General features: G+C 40.6%; 1 protein-coding gene across 2 annotated transcripts in view; it reads left to right on the forward strand.

Annotated features, from left to right (window-relative positions):
- The window catches only part of GAK (cyclin G associated kinase), a 131,910-nt gene that overhangs the window by 86,289 nt on the left and 26,632 nt on the right, over positions 1–18,989 (forward strand). For both annotated transcript variants that reach the window (XM_075067406.1, XM_075067407.1), the window contains exons 16-22: positions 134–328; positions 3,095–3,212; positions 9,513–9,592; positions 9,998–10,191; positions 12,730–12,888; positions 13,945–14,436; positions 16,968–17,138. In XM_075067406.1, the coding sequence (XP_074923507.1) occupies positions 134–328; positions 3,095–3,212; positions 9,513–9,592; positions 9,998–10,191; positions 12,730–12,888; positions 13,945–14,436; positions 16,968–17,138 (1,409 nt within the window). The remainder of the gene's footprint in view (positions 1–133; positions 329–3,094; positions 3,213–9,512; positions 9,593–9,997; positions 10,192–12,729; positions 12,889–13,944; positions 14,437–16,967; positions 17,139–18,989) is intronic.

Below are 18,989 nucleotides of genomic sequence, written 5' to 3' on the forward strand. Positions count from 1 at the left end.
TGTACTCCCTTGTGCTTATGAGTAATGGTGTCATGAAACGTTGTTGCATGATTCGAAACTTACCTTGTTGTAAATATTCGATTCATTTCCAGGTTGTATTGTTTTTCTGAATGAATACCTCTTGTTTTGACAGGTATATAGAGTACATGTGTGACATGATGGCAGAAGAACCCATTATTCCTCACAGCAAGCCAATCCTTATCAAATCAATTATCATGACACCAGTTCCTCTGTTCAGCAAGCTGCGAAATGGCTGTAGGCCTTTTTGTGAAGTTTATGTTGGGGATGAAAGAGTGACCACTACCTCACAGGAATATGACAAAATGAAGTAAGTGCAGATTCCTAAATGTAAGTTTGAACTCTTTCTGGAGCTGTTTTAATACTGAAACGTTGCTCCCCAGAGGGACTGTCCCAGTGCAGTGAATACACCTCTCATACAAACTCTGTCCTACTTTTGCTTGGGGGTCATTACAGGCAGACCTGGTCATACTCTGCGTTCTGTCTGGAAGGCCTAACTCCATCCACAGTCTTAGAGCAGCGGACAGTTAGTATTCAGATGCACATTTAAACCTGTGGTATTGTGCAGGGGATAGATATAACCAGTGTTAAGGTGGTGGCTAGCGGTTAGGCTTCTGGGAGAGTCTGGAACCTAGGCAGGAAGAGAATTGGTACCAGCAGCATATTGTTGTTATTGTCTGTTTCAAATCCCAAGCTCTGGTGGTAAGGAGGAGTGGAGAAAGATTTCACTGGCATTTGAAGGTCAGGCCTACTTCCAGGAGTTAAAAATGGGAGATAAAAATAGGGTTGCACCTTCTAAACGCACTGGATTAGAAGAACTTCCCAGAGAAATGAAATGGAAAAGTGGTGGAAGACTACAGCTCAGCGATGGTCTTTCAGGAACCCAGCGTGTGCACGTGCATCTGTGCTACTAGCGTGATGGTCTGTCATTGTGCCCCTGACAACTTTCACATGCCTGCTCATATCTCACCCACAGCTCTCTGCAACTGTGAAATTGATCCTTTCAAGGGGCAGAGCTACATACTGTTACAGAAGCTGGGAAGGGTGGTTGCTCCTCCCTGAGAGGAGGCCATTGAGTGTGAAGCAAATTTGGGGGATAATCCTGTCTAACTGAGCAATAAACTAAGGAGAGCAGCAGGAATGGGCATTAGGAAAACTGTGTGTCTCCCTGCTGTGATTCATGCAGTAGTGTGGGTAACTAGTTTTATGGTCAGCTCAGTAGTGCGGTAACAGCAATCTGAGGGCTTGGCTACACTGGAGAGTTGCAGCGCTGGTGATGGGTTTACAGCGCTGCAACTTACTCACCGTCCACACTTGCAAGGCACATACAGCGCTGCATCTCCCTAGCTGCAGCGCTGGCTGTACTCCTGCTCTGCCTGGGGTATAAGGATTGCAGCGCTGGTGATGCAGCACTGCTCATCAGGTGTGGCCACCAAAAGCACTGTAATTGGCCTCCGAGGTATTCGGAGGTATCCCAGAATGCCTGTTCGGCCACTCTGCTGTTTTGTTGTGAACTCCGGGCTCCCGGAGCTGCTTATCTAAAAAACAAACACAGCTTGTTTTCTCGAGCAGAGGCAGGCAGGGGGATTCCTTTGGAATGTTCACACTTTGCTTGAGGAGAGAAGCAACACGGCGGGGGGTGGGGGGGCAGGGGAGTCCGTTTTGGAGCAGCTGCTTATCTGGTCTGAAGGCTATTTGCATTTAGTGAATGAGAGAGGGGTGCGGGAAGGGGTCGAAACTTTTAAGATGATTGAAGGTTGGTGCTGTGTATCTTCCAGTCCTTAGAACTTGCAAGGCAGGGAGCTGACACAGTGTCAGCTCCAAAAATCCACTCTCTGTCTCCCCCACACTCGCTGTCACACTCCACCCCACCCTCCTCTTCTGAAAAGCATGTTGCAGCCACTTGAATGCTGGGATAGCTGCACATAATGCAGCACTCCCAATGGCGCTGCAAATGTGGCCACACTGCAGCGCTGGTAGCTGTCAGTGTGGCCACACTGCAGCGCTTTCCCTGCACAGCTGTACGAAGACAGCTGTAACTCCCAGCACTGTACAGCTGCAAGTGTAGCCATACCCTGATTCTTTGCCACTGTGCAAGATAGGAGACTGGTCTAGATGGGCCTCAGTCTCCTGTGGGGAGAGGGCCAATTCCTACAAAAAAAAAGTTACTTCCTGAAATATCTAAGCCCTAGTTCCATAGGTGTAAAAAAAAAAACAAAAACAAAAATGTGGAATTTCTAAGTTGCCTGGAGTAATCAGACAGAACAGGTAAAAACACATTAATTTCAAAAAGAACAGGAGTACTTGTGGTACCTTAGAGACTAACACATTTGTTTGAGCATTACGCTTTCATGGGCTACAGCCCACTTCATTGGATGCATGCAGTGGAAAATACAGGCGGAAGATACCCAGAGAACATGAAACAATGGGTGTTACCATACACACTGTAATGAGAGTGATCAGTTAAGGTGAGCTATGACCAGCAGGAGAGAGAGAAACTTTTTTTGTATTGGTAATCAAAATAGTCCATTTGCGGCAGTTGACAAGAAGGTGTGAGGAGGGGGAGGGGAATAAACATGGGGAAATATTTTTACTTTGTGGAATGACCCATCCACGCCAGGCTTTATTCAAGCCTAATTTAATGTGTCCATTTTGCAAATTAATTCCAATTCAACAGTCTCTCATTGGAGTCTGTTTTTAAAGTTTTTTTGTTGTAATATTGCGACTTTTAGGTCTGTAATCGAGTGACCAGGGAGATTAAACTTTCCTGCTGATAATGGCTCACCTTAACTGATCACTCTCATTAGTGTGTGCATGGTAACACCCATTATTTCATGGGATGTGTGTGTGTTTGTCTATATATCTTCCTACTATATTTTCCATTGCATGCATCCCATGAAGTGGGCTGTAGCCTACGAAAGCTTATGTTCAAATAAATTTGTTAGTCTCCAAGATGCCACAAGTACTCCTGTTCTTTTTGCAGATACAGACTAACATGGCTGCTACTCTGAAACCTGTCATTAATTTCAAAGCTGCTGTTTTTCTTGAAACTTAATGAGATGTGCTTTTTCTTCAGGGACTTCAAAACTGAGGATGGCAAAGCTGTAATCCCATTGGGTATAACAGTCCAAGGTGATGTTCTCATTGTGATCTATCATGCCAGGTCAACATTAGGAGGCAGACTCCAAGCCAAGGTAATGACATACAGAATGGAACCCTTACAGGGGTTTATTCTCTGCAATGCAGAACAATTCCCATCGTCTGTTTCATGATTACTGTGGTGTTTGTTAGTTGTTTGTTCCCCTTCTGTGTGCTCATCTGTCTCTGAGAAAAGAGTTTGAGATGTTCAGGTGGGTAGGAGTTCAACCTTCCCTTTCAGTCCTGTCATGACGTGCAGCCTCTGGTTGGCATTCTGAGAAGACGTGTGCAGTTAGTTGCTCCTTTTGCAGCATTTTCTGGTAAGCTAACATTTCATCAACTGGTAGTTATCCCCAGTGTCAGATGCCTGGAGCTCTTGCCCCTTACTTCTCCATGCAGTTCTGCCAAAGTACCTTATTTAGAAATGGCAAAAAATCAGAACTTTGTATTTTAGCCAGGAGTCTTCATCTGTTGTGTTTATTTCCCACCAAAAGGAATGTTGATTACTTTTTTGTGTCTAAAAGTCAAACTGCAGTATAATACAGGCTCTCTAATCACATCAATTGCCAAGAGTAAATGACTAAAACAGAATCTTAAACAGCTGCCTTCTTGCCTGTCTGATTACAATTGTGTAAAATGTTTGTTTGGAATCCCTTGCTATTGTCATGCTGCTAAAAACAGAACGATGTTTTCTGACTTAGTCTGTGATGCAGTATCAGATTGAACTTGTATGGACTATCTGAACTTTCACTGAAACAGAGACCACATCCTTCCCACTTCTGAGGAGATGGAATTTTAAATATAAAATGTCACCGTTTAATTCTAAAGGATTCAGAGCACGTAGTAAGTGATTAACTCTAGCTAGAATTAACACTCATTTTCTTAAGATGAAATGAGGCCACTTGGACTATGATTTTCACAGTGTGTGCACCTAAAATTACTATCCAGAGTGCACATTTATGAAAAATTAAGCCAGTTAGGATCCTAAGTGGAGACCACTGAGGTAGCTCCCATTGAGGTCAGCATGTTTTAAGAGATGCTCAACATCTCTTAAAAAGGGATGTTTTTCCCCCAACATCTGTTTTGGTGCCTGGCCTCACTGTAGTCATGCAGTGTCCAGCCATCTGACAGCTGCATAAACTAGATGGCATGCATCCTAGCACATTTAACATTCAGAGGTTGACATCCTTTTCTTTCTTCATCACAAGAGAGCTGGCATATAATATACTTTGCAAGATCATGGTGGGGCACCCTAACAACATACCTCTTTGCTAACTTACATGAGAGTGTGATATATCCAGAAACAGAGACCACAACTTGAATAGGTATTTGGGCCAATAGCAAAGTGAGATTCCAGGAATTTCCATCTCACACAGATTAAGAGGTCCATCTGTTTCAGTGCCCTGCTTCCGTCTGTGGTTTGGCTCAGTGCATAGTCTCTTTACTATCCTTCACGCTGCAGGAGGCAACAGAATATTGCTTCATGATTTTTCAGGTTATAAAAGCAAAGTTTGCAAGTGAAGTCTCTCTCAATCCAAATTACTAAAAGTTCTAGATTTCTCTGCTTTGGTGTAGGCATAGTGAAGTCTGGAGATACAAATGTGAAATATTTAAAAATATTTATACATTGCAGGATTACTTACCTACAGAATTCAAGGAATTGTTGTCACACCGAGGTTCTGAAAACAATATTTTAGCATGCGGATATAATGGATAAAAGCATTTAGTTGTCTATGCAAATACTTTCAGTGCTGGTAGAAGTTAGTTTTTCAGATTTTTTTTCTCCATTGTATTTCTCTACTACACATTCTTCGCTCAATCTGTGTAAATCCTCCTTCAGATTTCCTAAATTTTCTAGGTTTCCAGAAAATATAGGGGAAAAAGTGACAACTGCCAAAAGCCAAGCAGAGTTTGACCTTGCACAGAAAGTTAAAACCAACAGTAAAAGGTTCTTTAGCCATGAAAATAAAGAAAGAAGTGAGACTGCGAAGCACAGGGGATGGAGTGGAGATAAAAGATAATTTGCCTCAGTTTTTAATAAGAATAACGAGGAGCTTGTGGACATTGGCAGGGTGACTAATGGGAATGATGATATGGAAGTAGAAACTACCACATCTGAGTTGGAAGTCTAGCTCAAAGAATTTAGTGACCAAGTCAGGGGGACCTGGATAATCTCCATCCAAGAATATTAAAGGAACTGACACATGAAATTGTGATCCCAATAGCAAGGATTTTTAATGAGTCCTTAAACTCGGGAGTTGTACTCTGACTGGTGAATTGCAAATGTATTTAAGAAATTAAAAGAAAGTGACCAAAGAAACTACAGGCCCATTAGTTTGACCTCAATTATATGCAAGGTCTTAGAACAAATTTTTAAAGAAAAAGTAGTTAAGGAAATAGAGGTAAATGGTAATTAGAATAAAATACAACATAGTTTTACAAAAGAGAGATCCTGCCAGATCAATCTGATCTTTCTCTGAAAAGATAACTGATTTTCTAAACAAAGCAAATGCCATAAATCTTATCTACCTGGATTCCAGTAAGATTTTTTTATACAGTTCCATATGGGAAATGATTAGCTAAATTGGAGAAGATAGAAATTAATAGAAGAATTGAAAGGTGATTAAAGAACTGGGCTAACGGATCATACTGAAAGGTGAACCGCCAGACTGGAGGGAGGTTACTAGTGGAGTTCCTCATGAATCGGTCTAGGGACTAATCTTCATTAACATTTTCATTAATGACTTTTGCACAAAAAGTGGGTGTATGCTAATAAAATTTGTGGATGACACAAAGTTGGGAATATTGCCAATACGGAGGGAGTACTGCCATATTCTACAAGAAGATCTGGATGGCCTTGAAAACTGGAGGAATAGAAATGGGATGAAATTTTATAATGGAAAGAGCAAGGCCATGCATTTAAAAACTAACAAGATTTTTGCTATAAGCTGGTGACTTAATCAGTTGGAAACAACAGCGGTGGAAGAGAAAGACCTGGTGTGTTAGTTGATCACAACATGACTATGAGTCGCCAATGTGATGTGACCATGAAAAAGGCTAATTTGATACTAGGATGCATCTGGCAAGGTGTTTCCAGTAGAAGTAAGAGAGTGTTATTGCCATTATACAAGGTACTGGTGAGACCTCACTGGGAATATTGTATTTTGTTCTTGTCTCTCGTGTGTAAGAAAGATGACTTCAAACTGTAACAGGTGCAGAGCAGGGCTACTAGGATGATCAGTGGAATGGAGAACCACATTACTTGAGGAGACTAAGGAGGTTGGCTTGTTTAATCTAACCAAAGGAAGTCTGAGGGAAGATGTGATTGCTCTCTGTAAATAAGATCGATAAACATCAGAGAGGGAAAGGAGTTATTTAACTTAAAGGTAAATGTTGGCACAAGAACAAATGGATATAAACTGGCCATGAATAAGTTTAGGCTTGAAATTAGACAAAGGTTTCTAAACATCAAAGGAGTGAAGTTCTGCAAAAGCCTTTCAAGGAGGGTAGTGGAAGCAAAAAAACCTAACTTGTTTCAAGACTAAGCTTGATAAGTTTATGGAGGGGATGGTATGATGAGGTTGCCTACAGTGGCATATGGCCCATCTGCGACTGCAATTAGTAAATATCTCCAGCCATCAGAATTGAGACACTAGATGGGAAGGCTCTGAGTTACTATAGAAATTCTTTCCCAGGTGTGCAGCTGGTGGGTCTCACCCAAATGCTCAGGGTCTAACTGATCACCACATTTGAGGTCAGAAAGGAATTTTTCCCCAGGTCAGAGTGGCAGAGAGCCTGGAGGTTTTTTACCTTCCTCTACAGCGTGGGACGTGGTCACTTGCTAGTTTGAACTAGATTAAATGGTGGAGTCACTGAACTTGAAGTCTTTTAAATCAAGGTCTGAGGATTTAGTAGCTCAGCCATAGGTTACGAGACTGTTAGAGGAGCGGGTGGGTGAGGTTCTATGGCCTGCGATGTGCAAGAGGTCTGACTAGGTGATCGTAATGGTCCCTTCCGGCCTTAAAGTCTAAGATCTCTGTATGACTCGGTAGGATTTAACATACTGGATCAGACCATTGCACCAGCAAGTGTAGTATCTTGCATGTAGCCTGTGGCTGACATAACGTCTATTTGGAAAACTTGCTTTCCATGTGGAATTTTAATTGGACTCTTGCCAGATCAGAAAACTCTTTCTTCCAGCTGAACGAAGAAGCTGCTTTAATGACATTTGGTTAAATGTTGGAAGGCAACTATCTAGTCATGAGCAGTTCTTGGTGCCTTTGTTAGAAGCTTGTCCCACTTCCTGGTAATTGAACACTAATGTTTGCTGACTATATGAAAATTGCTGCCAGTGCATTGAAAGTGGAAAACTAGCCCTGAAGGTTACTATTTGCAACTATAAATGTCTGTTGTTGGCAAAAAAAAAAAATAAGTAGAGCTGATTTCACTTATTTCAAAAGTCACAGAGCTTGGTGAGACCAGGATAGCTGTGTCTTACTGGAAGGAAGGTATGTAAGACATTTTGTCCTCACGGGAACAAAGCCAAGACTTTTAAAAATGTGTGTAAAGTTAGACTCCTAGATAAGTTGCTTGTCTTTTCTAAGTACTGAGCACTTACCAGTTAAGACTCTTGGACACTGAAATTTTAATATTTCTATTGCCATAATCTCTCTATTTTAGCTCTTTGTCTTAGTAGAACTCCAAGCCACAACACTGGTATGTGCAGTGACAGCCCCAATAATGGAGTTTGCCTGTTTTGGCCATAATGTGACTTTGCCAATTCTGATCTTCCAAATTGCGCTCGGTTATTCTGTAGAACTGGGTTGTCTTGTATGGATTTTGACTGAAATTAAGATGTTTCAATAGCAGTTAAAACTAATAATGAAACATGTTGCTTTGCCTTAAGTTTGTGTATGGTAATTTGGTAAATGCTGCTTTTCATAATCAAGTGCAAACACATCAACAAAGAGGATTGTCCTATTTGTACTGTTCACAATACATTTATTGAAAATATCCTTTTTTTTTGAAGTTTGGAGTCAAGTTTAGATTTGACTTTCCTTGATGTTTGACAGTGTTGCAAATATTACAGCAGGTATCTCCAGACAGTGCTTTTATACATTTTCTGAGCTCTTTTAATTAGAGTATGAGCAACTCTTTAGTCTTGGGAAGACATGCCGTGTTTTACCTTCATAGTAAATGGCTCTGAGCAAGAAGCAGTGGTGTTTGGAGAGGGAGGATTGCAGGCAGAGAGTTTGCTCTCACTTTCTTTTGGTCTCAGAGAACCTGGCATTAGCTTTGGGCTGAGATTTCTGAAAGGATGGATTGCCCTGTGTACTTTTTGGCTTCCTTTCTTCCAGGACTGATATATATGTGTAAATAAAGGCAAGCTACTTATGTTGGTGTTTGCAGAAGGGAAGATTGTCTTGTCTGTCAGCAGAAGGAAGAGTTGGATAGATTACATGGATATCATGAATCAGTTTTAAAAAAAACCTATTATGTTGGCCAGTGTGAGATTGACAGCCAGGATATTGCACAGGAAACAGATAGAAATCCTTGCATACACATGACATACTGTGTAAACATAAGTACTGAGATGCTGACAAACTTTCGCTTGATTAATACATCTAGTTCTCTTAGGCTGTTCTCCCTCAACGCTGTAGATGGATCCTGTAGGTGTTAGTTATTCTGAAAAAGCTACTGAAAGATCCAGGGTTTTACCCTACAGAATTATGTCTTGTCTTCAGAGGCAGATTAGGGATTTGTGGGCCCTGGGCAAGAGCAAGTGAGTGCTTCTCCCCATCCCATCTACCTGCATTCCCTCCCGGCGCTGCTGCCGTGGAGCGGGATTAGTGCACAGGGGCTTCCCTCATCCACCCAGCGCTCCTGATGGGGATCAGGGTTGGGGTATGGGGGCTTGCCCTGTCCCACCCACCTGACACTCCTACCAGGTAGCAGGGTTGGGCATGGAGGCTTTTCCTGCTCCCCAGCAGGCTAATCTGCCACTGCTTGTCATGAGTTTGAGCATGCTGTACTAGCTTTTGATAAAGCTTTTCCCAATTTGTACAGGTGTATGTGAGATTAGAATCAGGTCCCTTGTGTCTTTATTTCTGATGGTGTTTCTTCAATGATACTATCAACTTACTTGAAAAATAGAAATAAACAAGTCCAAATTCAGCCATCCCAAGAAAAATGCTATATGGAGCTATTGTATGTTTAGAGAAGCTGAACTGAAAGAGAATCTCTTCATGACCATGACTATCAAAAACGCTTTCCACCAAAAGGAAAGTAAGATGCAGAGTCCTTATCTTCTGTTACACAGAATTATGTAATTATCCTATGTTTTCTCCTCCCCATAGATGGCTTCAATGAAGATGTTCCAGATTCAGTTCCACACAGGTTTTGTGCCCCGGAATGCCACCACAGTGAAATTTGCCAAGTATGTGAATATTTTGCTGAACACAACTTGCAGAAACTTTTTTCAAATTATTTTACTTGCTAGATCAACAGATCTAGGGGGGAGTGTGTGATTTACTAGTGTGGGAAAGGATAGCTTTCATTTTTAACAAAATGAGTCCTGGCTTTTGATTGACGACACTTCCTTTGACTCAGCCTCTCTCAGTGAAGGGTTTTCTTGAAATTTCTTCATAATAAATCATCCCTATGAGATTAAACAGGGAAAAAGTAACCAAATCCAATTGGTTTTATGCTTTGTACACCAATTCCGTAGAAGTACTAGTCACTTAACTTGCTGCAGTCCAAGATAGTGAACCTGATGGGCTGATTTGAATATTTGCCTTGAAAGATTTTTGATTTGTGATTTTATTACATCACCATCTTACAGGTATGATCTGGATGCTTGTGACATTCAAGAGAAATATCCTGACTTATTTCAAGTGAATCTGGAAGTGGAGGTGGAGCCCAGAGACAGACCCTGTAGTGAGCGAGCACCATGGGATAACTTGAACATAAAGGGACTAAATCCCAAGATCCTTTTCTCCAGTCGGGAGGAACAACAAGAGATTTTATCAAAATTTGGTAAAGCTTAACTTTGGAGCCATTAGAAATTTTAGCCTGTTTCCTGTCCTTTTTAAAGCATTCCAGTTCAGGAATCATTATGTTTAGTTTTCAGACATAAATATTTAAACAGGCCTTTAAAAGGGAAAACTTAATTCTTGTGAATAGCTGTGCAGTACCCTTGCCTGTTATAAAAGAATAGGAGCTTTCCTTAATACTAGATTGTAATTAGCCCAGTCTTTTTATCTATATTGGCACTGTTTTCACCTTTTCCCAGAGCTCTGGAGGCCCTATTTGGAGTGACATATCAAACAAAAATATGTGACAGTTTAGCCCTTCGCCTCCAAAACCTGGGGAGAATTCCCTCCGCTTTCGCTGATTAGCTGAGCTTACACTTTCATCAATGCAGTTCAAAGTATTCTAGCATTCTCCAGAAGTGGCCTTTTATACCCATAGTTCAAAATATATTGTTATTAAGATGTTTCTGGTGCATAGTCCAGTAGAGTTATGGCTTGTTTCTCTCAAGATTTTCTCTGCATTAGTGAGTATCTGTTGCTCTTGAAGGGATCTTACTTTTTTAGCAATGTGTCTTGTCTGTTTATCAGCTTCCTCATTCTGGATATATTTTTAGTAATTTTTGCCAGGATTGCCATACTTAATGTTCGCTTTTTTCTTGGTCTCATTAGTTTTCATGTTTCACTCCTTCATCCTTTCTTTAATGTTCTCTAACATGGCTGTATTTAGAGAATACTTTTTGTCTTTCTGCTTCTTTTTATCTTTTTAAATTCAACTTATTTGCTTTTTTCCTCACTTTTCTCTTGATCCAACATAGTCACTTTTCCCCTTTTCATATGTTTTTAGAAAAGTATATTTCTGCCAGGCTTGCATTTTGCATTAAACCTTGTTGTTCTTTCCTGAACATAATGGCCCTTTTCTATTGTATTCTAGTTAGGATACTCAACTAAATCCATATTGCAAGCAACATTTTTTGTTTTACATTAAGCTTTTGTATTGGTATTGAAAGTGGGAGAATTTTTTTAAAAACACTTAGTTACTATCCTCCTTTACTTTCTGAATTTGCCTCATCTTGAGAAAAAGAAAATCCTGGAAGTTGATTTCAGAGTTAAGAATCTAAATTAAATGTTTGGGTTTCAAAAACTGGAGGTGAAAATATTTTTTTAATTGAAATTTAAGATAAATGTTATCTTTTTTTTCCCTTAGATTTTCATAAATTTTGTTTTCACAAAACTTAAACTTGGTCCCGAAGCTGAGTTGGCAGGACTCCTTTAATGTTTAGCGTATCCCATACTGTGTTTTTTGTGAGTCTTTTGGTTTTTAAACAAAGATGGTATTGCAGCACTCCAGGGAGCCAGACCCTGATGCCAACACCGTAGTGTATGTTGACACTTGAGCTGGAAGCAGAATTGTCGTTTTGGGTAGGCGCATGCACACTAGTTTTGAGCTAGCACGCTAAAAATGAGAACGTAGTTATGGTAGGGCGGGCTAGCTGCTCTGAGTACATGTTTAGGGTCCTTGGCAGGGTTGTACTGAGGTGGCTAGCCTGTCCCACTGCTACAGTTGTACTTTTTAGCATGGCTGCTCAATCAGACTGAACTGAAAACTACACCTCCACCTTTGTAGATGCACCGAGACTGCCATGTACAGAGCAGATGTGGAGTATTCACCAAGTTAAATACTTTGTTCTGTGTTTGATGATCAGCTTAATTCCATGTATGCACCCTATCCTTTCCAAAATGAAGTAATTCCCATGCTAAAACTCTCACCGGTTAGGTGTTCACTCTTTGATTTGGCATGGAGCTCTTGTTCTTGTCTGAGACTACAGAGCCATTGATAAGGCAGTCTTCCCTAGCTTCTTACAATATCCCTCCAGCCCAGCACCTGACACTGAAGTAAGGAAAGTGACCAATTCCTGCATGAGCAGGGTGCTGTCACTCACCTGCTTCCAAGCTGAGGTTGACAGCTTTGTATCCTAGGTTGGTGGTACACTGTTGTTGCCTTACACTTTAAGTACTTTCGATGAGTTGATTGAACCTCTTCTTTTTGGATGTCGTTTTGTGGGAGGAAGGGAAACCGAGGGATCTTTCTGTGTCCTGTCTTTTGAAATGGCTGTGATTTGTTCACAGCCCTCCTGTCCACCTTATTCTGTTTTGTAATATCTTCAGAGTGTTCCTGGTCTGCAGTAAAGAACCAGAAACTGACGGCAACTGACTTGAATAGAGTGACATCAGTTTGAATATATGACACAAAACTCCACTAGAATATTAAGTCTGATACCTTAATTTAATTTCACAGCTCTTACATGTGTGGCTGAAACTAGGATTAATACTCTATCCTAAATTCACAGCTGTATGGGCTTTTTCCTACACAGAGAATAGCAGCTTGCTCATGAGATCCAAGCAGGAGTTACTTCCTGACTGCCACCTTGATATGTTTTTGAGTAATATACCACGTGCTGTGTGTTAGAATTGACACAATCTGAATTTTTTCCAATGTCAGAACTCTGTCTAAGGTTTTTTGGCTTGAAATTCCATCTGACAGGTAAACCTGAGCTGCCTAGACAGCCAGGTTCAACAGCACAATATGAAGCAGAAGAGTCCAAATCGGAACAGTCTCCCAAAAGCACACCTACAGAGCCGGACTCTCCACAGAGCAGCAGCACTGATGCAAATAACTTCTTCCATACTCTGGATTGGGAAGGTAGGTGAAGTTACTAATTATTTACCAAAAGGACTAATCTCTTGTCCAATACTTCAATTGTCTGTCCCCCACCTGCAAGGATTGCTACAGCATTGGCACATTGTTACATAGTGGAAGCAAAGGGACAGATCATGATTATTTCAGTTGCCTCATCAAAGTGCAAGTAAAACCATTTCAAAATGAGTGAGCTTTTCAGGTCTGCAAATGTTGCTGTCCAGCTTCATTTGGGATCTCCAAATCAGCATAAAGTAAAGGTAACAGGCATGCATTGCTGCTCACAGATCAAACTGAGGCAGGGCTTTATCATCTCCTTCCTTTGTGGATGCTGGCTGCAAAGCAAGCAGGTGGAGTGGCCTGAACTGAGTAGGTCTGGACTGAAAACATGGCCTGCCTGTTCTACTGTTTTCAGAGAGCCCTGTGTCTCCACGCTGTTCCTGACTTTCCCCAGCACTTGTCACCCCAGCAATTTTGCTGTCAGTGTTACTACTGATTTTAGAGCAGTAGTATAATAGAAAGCCCTTTAAACCATAATTTAGTCAGTATCCCAAAGGGGAGTGTCAGACTGAGGGCTCTTCCCCAGTGTCTCACTCCTGTCCTCAGCTCAGATCATATCTCCGTGTCCAGCACAAAGGGTTTGCTTTAATTGTGCAGCCTTAATAGTTGCACATGTTGAGTGGTGGAGGAATACGCTACTTAGTCACGTTTCCGCTCCATGTGCTGCTGGCAGTCAGAGCCATTCTCCTCCCTTGGCTTTGTCTATGGGGAGGGGGTATTTGCCTCTGAGGATGGAAGGAGAGACGGGGATGGGTGGCGGCATTTGTAGCTAGTGCTCAGTAGCAGCAGTCGTGGCCTCTAGTGGCTGGAGGATAAACCTGCAGGGAAACAACTTCTCTTATCTGTGCCCCCCTCCCCTCCACACACCTTTTCCGAGCAGGGCAAGCCAGTGGCACTTCACTTCTCTGTCCCTGTCCCCTGAGCCTTCAGTCGTTGAGCAAGAGAATTCTGTTAACTTAAAGGTGTTATAAAAAGGTAAATCTGTTTTCATTCATTCAACAGAAGGAAAAGATCCAGAGACTGGAGCAGAGGACCGCTTGTCCAAAGATAATCATCCTGGACTGATTGATGACAGGGATGAAAGTGACCCATCAGATGAAGAATTTGCTGCATTTCCTAGTGAAGGAAGAACAGAAATAGTTGAAGAAAAAGAAAAACCCAGTCTTCCAGAAGAAGATGCAGATATATTTTTTGAAGCTAATTTTGAAACTCCGTCTGCCCAACCACAAGAACCTCAGTTGGAAGACCACGTAGATTTATTGGGACTAGACTCCGATGTTCCATCAGAGCAGACTCAAACTGCCTCAGAGATGAAGAGCTCATCTAGTAACGCAGACTTACTGAACAATTTGTTTGTGGGTAGCATGTCGCAGGTTTCAGAAGAGTCTACTGGGGACCTTTTAGGAGAAGGGGCAGACTTCTTTTTCAGCAGTCAATCTCAGCCTTCAGCTAGTAACCAGAGTACATCTCTACCCACAACATTGTCTTCTGCTGGTATGTAACTCAATTCTCTCTACTTTGGATTTGTGATATAGTGTGAATAACTGAATGAGGCAATAATTATTAGCTGCTTTACTATTTTTCTGTTTGTACACTATGTTACTACCATGTTTTGATCTGTTGCAGTCTGTCATGAGAATCTGCGAAAGGGGCACATAATACTTAGACCTTTTTACTATGTACTTTGTCTATTTCTTATGACAGAATTGCAGCTTCATAACACTTAGCAGCTTTTCACATGGTTCAAGTTTACAACTTTCATTGAAAAAGCCACCTTTACTCAAAATATGACATTGGCAGTGTAGCATTTTTCCCGGTTTCCATGACTTTGAAGTACAGCTTCAGCTGAGTTTTACTCAAATTCATCTCACTTCATTTAACAAAAAAAATCCATACAAAAGCAAAACCTTGTGCTCTCCTGCATGCAAAAGTGTTGATTTGTTTTGTGTGTCTCTCTGGATCCAAGTACATAGAACTTACATTGCCAATACATGAAAGGACAATTACCCATTTCTTCCTCATGTTTTCCAGAGATTCATAGCAGTTTTGAGTGAAAGACGACAACTCAATAATTACTTTCTGAGTCTTGCACTTGTATACAGTCATTTATCCCTGTCACAAGACAGGAGCTGCAAGAAGTGTTACTAACACATCATTAAAGAACTACTAGATGTTACTAGTCTGATTATTTGACAATGTGTGGACAGGACTGGGCCAGTGGTAGGTCTTGATCCTCACGTAATTCTGCATCTGCACCTACATAAAACTAAAATGCAAGGAGAATATACAATTAAGTCCAACCTTGCCAACTGCCTGATCTTGAGAATGCAAATTATTTTGATTTATGTAGTAGAAGTCCCGCTTTCCTTTATTTAAGAGGGCTAAAAAGCCTAGAATCCATCAATTTTATTCCTGATTTAGAACCACTCTTAGTTCTAGAGTGCAGAATTCCTTCAAGCTTAATGTAGTATTAAATGTTCCTTCAACCCAATTTTTTTTCTAGTTTCATCACTGTAAATGTCATTCTAAAATATCCCTGTTACAATGACATTATTTTCTTTGGGAATTGGTTAAGGGGTCTGACTTAAATGCACAAAAATCATCAGATTTGGACAGAAGACTAGAATTACATGCTACATTGCTGCATTCTAGATAACTTATATGATCCCTGAAATATTTATTTACTGCTTCATTATTGCTGAGTTGTTTGAATAAATCAAATTATTTAGGTCTAGCATTTTCTCTCATTGGCAGGAGTCCATAAAAGAGATAGTCAGTGTAGATTATCTTTTGACTATGCGCTTCTTGTACAATAACTTAGCCATGGGAAAGCACTGAGGAATGCACCTCAACCTATTGTTACGTTATATAAAGAAAATAACAGTCATATAGTAGTTTTTGTTCTAGTGTTTCTACTGGCTTTTTCAACTTGCATATTACCTTCTTAAGTCAGATCGATGTCTGCGATTCTGTACCTGCATGCTGAAGCAAAAGGCAGGCTGTATGTGCATGTGGATTCAGTATTCAGGATAATATGTTTTACCGCATCATATGCAATATAATCATGTTATCTACAGATACATCAGGGCCGGATTATCACTCCTGGGTTCTAGTTTTTTGGAGTCAGACTGGTAGAAGTCCCTTAGTTCTTGAAGTTTATTGACCCTTGAGGACAACTGGTACAGGGCAGAGCTTGAGCCAAGCCTCCTGCTGGCCATCGCATACTATCCCCTGCTGGGTATAAATACTGTTCCAATTAGTTCTCTCCCTGACAGTGATCATTGAAGTAGCTCCCTCTTGGACACTGTGGTGCTGCCTTCTCCAGGTCGTGTCTCAGCACGAAGAACATGAATCACCTTTAGTCATACCTTCCTTTTACTGTGGCTGTTCTGTTTTGTTTTTTTGCTAGTTTAACAGCCCACTTTGGTTACAATTTGTTAACTATCAGAGGGTTAGCCGTGTTAGTCTGGATCTGTAAAAGCAGCAGAGAATCCTGTGGCACCTTATAGACTAACAGACGTTTTGGAGCGTGAGCTTTCGTGGGTGAATACCCACTTCGTCAGACGCAGGATTTGTTAACTGGGGCTCTGGGATTCCTATCTTGTCACTGACTTCTTTTTAGATCTCCCTACTAATGTGAATTTTTGGATAAATGTGGGCTGATCTGAAATGAATGACTCAAGATTGAGGGAATGGCTCGTGTAGAGAAAACTAGCGTTGTGGCTGAATTTTTATACAGTGTCAGTAAGGCTTTACGTTGGAAGGGATAATTGTTTTCCCTGGCTTTGATTGGCTGAAATGCTCTGTGTGTCTAATAGCATGTAAGTACTAGTGTCGGGGGGCAGGGACCAATTATTGTCTCCTGCTGGAAAGAAGAGAAACTTCAAAAGCCTTCGTCAGTTGACACCCATGACCTCACCTTATTACCCCTGCCCAAGAGGGTGTAAGTAAGTTTTTTATCCTGTGATTTTATTTGCAGTAACGCCTGCCCTCAAGGTAATTTTGTTTTCTGCCTCTTTCTTTAGCTGATCCATTTGACCCATTCACAATGTCATCAGGATCCGAGGAGCCGGCTCTGTCTGGTCCTGATCTCTTTGGAGACTTTCTTAATCCAAATGCAACATCTACATCTAGTATATTTCCTTCCACACACAGTGCACCACCTCCTTCTTCCAGCTCAGACTTCTTACATTTAGGTAAGTGCTTTTGGCATGATTTTTTGGTAAAGGTTTCTGTGGCTTTCCCCAGGTTTAGTTCTTTACTCTCTCAGCTTAGTCAAGGTTGATTAGCTTCTAACAGATCCTCTTGTTGTGGCTGCTATTTTAATAAACTCCATGTTCCCGGTGCGCAGATGAACATGTCCAGCTGGTAGTATTTCCTGTGTAGTGCTACTGTAGTAAGTCTTGGTACAATTATTTTGCCAAGATTGCTAACCTTTTGCTAATCCTGTGTTTAATTTTCTTCTGGGAGATGACAATGTGTAACCGAGGTTACACCGAGTGTTGTGTTTTCAATCTCATTAAGTGACCTAGATTACTAAATGTAAATGTGATTTACATACTTAAGGTCTTGGAAAGGGAAAGTAGAGGAATACAAGTGATTCTTCTAACAGATCCTAGTCTAGAATGTTGTTTCCTTAAACATTTCAGAACTGAGGCTAGTTGGAACTACTTGTACTGAAGTAATTTTGTTAAAATATATTTATAGGCAACATTATATAATACTTGAGGCTAATCTAATTTGTTTCAATGTTTTCTTCCGGCTATCATAGGTAAAACCCTTTTCTCCATGTGTTTCCTTTTAACACTATATCCTAGTTAGTTGTTACAATAAATACATAAAATAATTAATTTTCCATAAATGTGGATAGAGCTAGTAATACAAACTATTACTCAATAGCAACTCACCAATATATTTTATATATAAACACCAATAAAAGCAATTTCAGTTTTCCAGTACTATGTATGTAAAGTAACTCAAGAGCATTTAAAGATTAAATCATCAGTTTAGATTTGTCAGTTACCTCAGGTAATATCCAGTGAAGTTGTAGACTACATGGTTGCTTTACTAAATAGAAACAAGTTACTTGATTTGGACTGTAAAAATTTAAAAATATTTATTTAAAACTGAAGGCGCAAGAATTCTGTGTCACCCTTTTCAATTCTCAATTTTTGGAATAAAGCTAAATGAATCTTTGTGGGTTTTCAATTGAATTTTTTTTTACTATTCAGTGAGATGTGATTCAGAAGTGTAACTGTCAGGCAGTAAATTTGCCATAATAGTTACACCTTCAGGTTTTAATTTAATTGTAAAATCTGAAATCTGTATTAGAAACATGTCTGAATTATGGAGCAAATAAAAAATATAGTACAGTCCACATCAGTATGTGAACATCTTTCTGTGGAGGTAGTGCCTGGATAGGGCACTTGTCATAGCTCTCACCCCCACTCTGAACTTTAGGGTGCAGATGTGGGGACCTGCATGGACACTTCTAAGCTTAATTACCAGCTTAGATCTGGTATCGCCGCCACCATCCAGAATTCTTTATGTCTGGATCACTCCCTTCCCCCCCCCCACCAAACCTTCCCCTCCCTGGGTAGCCTTGAGAGACTCCTTCCCCAATTCCCTGGTGAGTCCAGATCCAATCCCTTGGATCTTAACACAAGGAGAATTTAACCATCCCCCCTTCTTTCCTCCACCAATTCCCTGGTGAGTCCAGATCCAATCCCTTGGATCTTAACACAAGGAAAAATCAATCAGGTTCTTAAAAAGAAGGCTTTTAATTATTGAAAACAAAGGGAAAAGAAAGAGGGGAAAAAAACCAACACAACCTCTAGGAGACAGCATATCAGCTAATCTCACAGACAATAACATGAAAACACAAGATGTTCCCCTGGGCAAAAATCTTAATACACACAAGAATCCCCAAATCTGATAATTCCCTTAATTTGCGCCAAGACAGGTACAAAAGAAAATAAACATAAACCTATGTATCCCTTTCTAAAACTTACTACTCTGATAAGAGGCTGGTTCCTTGATCTTTTTCA

The sequence above is a fragment of the Chelonoidis abingdonii genome, chromosome 6, assembly GCF_003597395.2.
Source record: "Chelonoidis abingdonii isolate Lonesome George chromosome 6, CheloAbing_2.0, whole genome shotgun sequence".
In the NCBI taxonomy this organism is placed as follows: Eukaryota; Metazoa; Chordata; order Testudines; family Testudinidae; genus Chelonoidis; species Chelonoidis abingdonii.